Source organism: Setaria viridis, chromosome 9 (assembly GCF_005286985.2).
Source record: "Setaria viridis chromosome 9, Setaria_viridis_v4.0, whole genome shotgun sequence".
NCBI classification, from domain to species: Eukaryota; Viridiplantae; Streptophyta; class Magnoliopsida; order Poales; family Poaceae; genus Setaria; species Setaria viridis.
The window spans coordinates 40,131,406-40,137,219 of record NC_048271.2 but is presented as its reverse complement, the minus strand read 5'-3'; the positions used below and the strand labels follow the sequence as shown (position 1 = coordinate 40,137,219).

Genomic DNA, 5,814 nt, shown 5'->3' with positions numbered 1-5,814 from the left:
ATGTGTGGTGCGGAGGGGTGTACCCCTTGTCGCCGGCTGGGCCGACGGTAAGTCCTTCCGCCGGCCCAACCGCCCCTTACCGCCGCTTGGGCTGGCGGAAGGGCTTTGTCGCCAACCGGCGACAATAACCTAGTTTTACAATTTTTTCATCCGACTAAAATAAAAAATAAAAAATAAAAAAAGTTCGTCTGGTCCACTCGCCACACGAGCCTTGGTATGACAGTAGAACCAGAGGTCCATCTACGTACATTCGGCCCAAGTCCACCAAGAACCTTCATTATCCAGTAACACCCCTCCGCCAGGCGCCACCGCGACAGCGCCTCGCGCCCTCGCCGCGGTGCCGCCTCCTCCTTCCACTCGGACCCTCCTCCTTCCCTTCCTAGCGCAGGACGCCGGCTCTGAGGCCCAGGGGCTAGGGCAAGGACGCCGGCTCCCGCAGCCGCCCGGTGGCTATTCCGACCTTGCCAGCTCGCCTCCTTCCAACGACGGTACTCCACCACTCCCTTTCAATTCCTACCTTTCTTGAATGCTTGATTTGTAGTTCGTGGTATTAAATCTTCTGTCCATGCATTATAATCATCTGTACCTAATGATTAGTGTTGAATCGTTTGCTATTGATGCTCAAGTATTTGTTTGCAACTATTAAAATGAATTATTCTCTGTTATATTTTCTGTTTTCTTGGAACATTTGTTTTCTGAAGCTAGAATAATTTCCTCCTTAACTTATAATTTTATTGTTTCATAAAAGTTTCGTTCTAAGTGAAAAGGTGGAATTGATACTGATGGCTTAGTATTTGGATTTTGTTCCTTTTGCTTCAGGGTTGAAAATATGTCAAAGCGAAGAGGTGATTACTCATCTAGCTCAAATGAGAAGCAGAAAGCTAACAAAAGTCATGGTATGATAAGTGTGTTGTTGTTTCACCCTTTTATTTCATGTATTTACACAACTCTGTTATATCACAACGGCCTCTCCTTTACTAGGAAATTTTGATCTGGATGATTCATCTCACAAGGAATTTGACAGCCTTGATGCGGAGGTAGAACTGCATACAGAAGTTGTGCAAAAATTATCTGAAAGTGTTGTCTCACTGTCATTCATTGGTAATAATACAAACTGGCTTCCTATATTTGCATTTGATCATCAGTTTTAGCTTTCTATAATAATGATCATTTCCAAAACTGAAATTAAAATCTTGTGCAGGAAAAAATGAACATTATCAATTCACAGGCCTTGTTATCAACAGTAACGAATACTCTAGTCGTTTTTTGACTTCAGCAACTGCGATTAGATGTAAGCAAGGTGGCAGAAAGCGTAATATGGATCTGTTGGTTGGTGCTCCCAATTTTTCTGTACTGCATTGCTAGCCTGTTTAAGGTATTGGTGATAATTCTGTAACCTGTTGTCTTGGTTTATCATTGCAGGTTCATGTGAACCTTCCAGATGGGCAAATGATGAGGGGGTACTTGATGTCACTTGATTTTGACTACAATACTGCTGTTATTGGCTTGGGCCCTGTCCATGTTTTTAAAGCAGTAAGTCTGGATCAGCCCGGGGAAGTTGGATATATTAACACTGTAACAGCTATATGTTGCAACAGTACAGGAAAAATAACGTCCTCAACTGGGGTAGTGACTAAGAAATCAAGTGAACTTTATGGTCAAAAGCTTATTATGTCCACATGTATTATTCCTGAGGTGCACTGCTGATTTCTCTCCTTATGCTCTTGAAATTGTGGAAATAAATAATTGTGTTGTGATATGATTGGCTATGAAAAATTCATTTTCTTGTGGGCTTTATTTTGTGCTATAGGTTTAGCATCACCCTTTTTTTCCCTTTTGACAGTTTGGTATTGGAGGGCCCCTTGTCGACTCTGAGGGAAACTTTGTTGGCATGAACATGTCTCAAGTGGATAATGAAGGGACTCTATTCCTACCAAAGGAAACAATTCTTAAGTCGATTGTACCATTTTTTTTACCTAGGTATGTTTGCTATAATTTCATTCTTACTTGTTCAAACAGAGGAGGGACTAGGATTTAGGCGGGGCACAGAAAACCTAAGTTCGAAGCCCAACAAGTAACCAATAGTCTCAGGTCTACTCTGAAACACATAAGTCAAGAGTCAAGACGGATGCTGTTGCACTGTCTATGAGTATTGCTGCAAGCTGGGCTGTTTGAGGGACTGAACATGGTTCTGGCACCTGTTTTCTCCCCTTAGTAATTCTTCTTACATGCAGTATTCGGAGCATTGTTTTCGCTGAAACCTGTTGGGTGGTGAGTCGGGCCCATAATCCCCTAAACAGTTTAGCATTCAAGTTTGATTAGACTGTCGTGTTGGATTCTAGTGAAAATGGTACCAGTGTTTACTGGCTTTATCGGTAATCTCGTGAGAAAGAAAATATGTAGAACTGTATCATTTTTTTTTAGAATTAGAACTGTATCATTTTGCCTAGCTTAGATATGTTCCATGATCTATTTTCCTTTGGAAACAGTACCTTTGTGGTGGGGCAAGCATCCTGCTGCAGGGCTAGTATCAAGCAAGGAAGTGATAACCAAATTGAAAGAAGCACGAGTGAGATATGTAAATCTTCAACTCTTGTTGTTCTTAATTCAGAAGGTGAGAATAGTAGTTACTCGTGTAGACTGCTAATGTGTACTGTTGTGAAATTCACTTTTATTAAGTTTAATTTAATGAACGTTTGTAGATTCTTCACCAGTGGCGCAAGGTGCGTTTCGTGGTGCCCTCTGTCCATAAACGTATTCTGTATTTTAACTTATACATAGACCAAGAAGACATTCAAATGATTAAACCACCCTCAGTTATTATCTCTTTATGCAATATGTATACATGTGAACAAAAGTAAAAAGGTGGATAAGTATTAGTGATTAAGAGTTTAAGAAATAATGTTTTGCAGTATGGAATACCAAAACTATTAAAAAATACCAGTACTTATATTGCTATAGTAACAAATATCGTATGTGCCAACTGCCCACTATGTTGACAAGCTGTATGAGAATGTACTTATTAAGCTTATGTCTCCCCTCACCATCAAAAAGAAAAAGGTAGAGGAAGTGACAAGAGCCCAGAAACGAATCAGAAGTCTTCTGTATCCTCTACAAGTGATTCAGAAAGCGAATCATCACAAGGTGAATCAAAGCTGGGTCACTTCTGATGCTGTTAGATTATCATTGCTGATATCGTGTTATACTGTTATTGAGTATTACTAATACATGGTCATTACTGATTGACCTTGTTGCACCAGACACCAGTGAATTATCGAATTCACCCTTGCCGGATAATGGTGAGTAATTTGCCTTCAGTTTTGCAAGCCATTAGTTAACCATAGTCATTAATCACTTCACCTTGTTGCACCAGAATTCATGAAGGCTTTTACTAACGATCTACTATCCCGTGGTTATCCCCTGCCAAAAATGCTTGAAGGTGAGTTATTGCTTTTGCTTCTGCTGACCGTTCTTCTGTTGCACATTTTTAGTCTTTTCTAGCACACTCAATTGTTGTTCTATGATTCTTCAACCAGGAGGCATGGAGTTGCGTAAAAATTTTGAGGAGGAATTTGCGGGAGACATATGGAACAGGCTCACAAAAAAAGTTGCTTTAGACACATCTTTAAGTGTTGTCTCACTTGCTTCATTCCGTGGTGATTTTGCTGTTATAAGATCATATTACCTTCCCATATTTACTTCTTTTATTTTAATTTCAATACCATGATTGCAACAATGATCTTTGTAGGAGAAACTAGGTTTTTTGCTTGCACTGGTGTACTTATAGGCCGCCACAAATCCATCACAAGAATCCTGACATCAGCGAGTTTGGTTAGATTTGCTAATAAAAACGAGATTGATGGCAGCTTGAAGGTTTGTACTGCAAATCATTCTATACCCCTGCTTGTTTATTTCATATTTTAATTCTAACTTTGTCATTCATTGCAGATTCGTGTGTTACTTCCAAATAAGAAACATGCCACAGGGAAACTGCAACATCATAATTTACATTATAATATTGCTGTTGTCAGCATCAGGAATTTCCATTGTCGTCGAATAGCAAAACTCCACATTGAGAAGCCAGTTTATCCTCTCAATGATAATCAGGTAGTAGCTATAGGGCGTACCTTTGATACAGGAAAACTCATGGCAACAAGTGGGGTGCTGACTGACAATTCAAGCAATCTTGTCAGCGAAGAACATGGAATCTGTACTTGTAAGATCACCAAGGTACACTGCATTGGTTTCTCTTGTGGTGGAATTAGTTGTTGCATCTAGAATTTGAGTAATTTAATACATTACATCTTTATTGCACTAAAAATGTCATCCTCACGTGTGTTAATTTCTATTCTTTTTGTTTAAGGCTGGGATTGGAGGCCCCCTTATTGATTTTTGTGGGAATTTCATTGGCATGAACTTCTATGATGCGAAAAGAACTCCTTATCTACCAAGACATATAATTCTGGAGCAATTGAAGGACTTTGATAGAAAAGGGTATGCCTTTCATTTATGTAGTTTTTCTTGTGGTATATTCATGTACATAATATTATGGTTTAAGGGAACTGCGCTAGTGCACTATACTTATCGACGACTTGTGACCGTTCCCATATTTTCTACTTGAATTTTTGGCATTAGTACCATGAACTGGAAATCATTTTCTAGGTCAGTTTGGCTGTTCTATCTTGGTTGTTATTACTTAGTTTGATGCTCATGTGCAATGTCAAGCATTTTCTTCAATATACCACTCAGTGCTGTTTGCACATAAAAGCATTTGATTTGAACTGATGTTGCATGATTTCGATCCTCTTCGTAAAGGGGGTTTGTTGATATACATAGTCTTGCTGTAAATTCTCCCAAGCCTATGATGTTGGCTTAATAACTGAGCATCATCAGCCACATTAGCCATATCCTTCTAGTTAAGTTGAAATGCTAAGCTGCTTCATTGAGTGACCAAATCTATATGTTTTGGTTAAGCAAGTATCTGAATTATTTGATGGCAACTATTTTTTGTTTATTCATAGGTCTGCTGCTGCTAAGATTAACGAAGACGGTGATCCAAATAGGTAGGTATTATTTGACAAGTCAATACCATTTTCTTGGTTTGTTTCACACAAATAATTCAGTGATTTTCATTAATACATTTTATTCGACATCAGATTTTCTGTGCCTGGGCCATATTGGTGGTATCCTTCCCTTGCCCCGCGCTTTATTTATGAACGCAGGAGAAAGCATTGAATTATCATCGATGCACAAGTCCTGATCCTCCTTGAGCTGGTTGTCAGGGTCCTAGCGTGGAGTATTGAATTGCTTGTTAAACTTCAACTCCCTTGTGAAAGATGATGCACAAGTCCTGATCCTCCTTGAGCTGGTTGTCAGGGTCCTAGCGTGGAGTATTGAATTGCTTGTTAAACTTCAACTCCCTTGTGAAAGATGTAACATGGTTTGACCTCTACCATATTTCAACTGGCCTGCGTGAATTGCATGTGACATACATCCTGAGTCAGCACATACTTTCTGGGAAAGGGATGCGACCTGAATGTTTTTGTCCTGTGGTTATCATATGAGGACTTCAATCGCCTTATTTGTGGTTCTATTATTAGTTCGTTTGTCAGTAAATATAAATCTGAGAATGGCGTGAGAACCCACTACTGGTGGTAGTCCTAATTGATTGATTCTGAGAACTCTGAAAAAGATTATTTATGCCTTGTGTTTGTGACTGTATGCACAATATTCTCTGATCATTTTTTTAATGATGCCGTGAAATAGATTGGTCGTACAAGATCATGTTTGTTTCCACGTGCAATTTTTCTCTCT

The 5,814-nt window shown here is 39.4% G+C and overlaps 1 protein-coding gene across 2 annotated transcripts; it reads left to right on the top strand.

Moving 5' to 3' along the window:
* Positions 1–292: 292 nt before the first annotated feature.
* On the top strand, positions 293–5,581 carry LOC117840097 (uncharacterized). 2 transcript variants are annotated; one of them, XM_072290645.1, is made up of 17 exons: positions 294–488; positions 820–896; positions 982–1,101; positions 1,202–1,329; positions 1,423–1,695; positions 1,844–1,980; positions 2,490–2,614; positions 2,703–2,723; positions 3,055–3,144; positions 3,261–3,299; positions 3,374–3,439; positions 3,537–3,656; positions 3,749–3,873; positions 3,949–4,230; positions 4,364–4,494; positions 5,022–5,063; positions 5,157–5,581. In XM_072290645.1, exons 2-17 carry the CDS (start codon positions 830–832, stop codon positions 5,233–5,235), a joined length of 1,845 nt encoding a protein of 614 aa, XP_072146746.1. In that variant the 5' UTR covers positions 294–488; positions 820–829; the 3' UTR covers positions 5,236–5,581. The 2 variants fall into 2 exon arrangements, with proteins under 2 accessions (XP_034576445.1, XP_072146746.1); XM_034720554.2 differs by lacking the exon at positions 2,703–2,723 and having other exon boundaries at positions 293–488.
* The last annotated feature ends 233 nt before the right edge of the window (positions 5,582–5,814 follow it).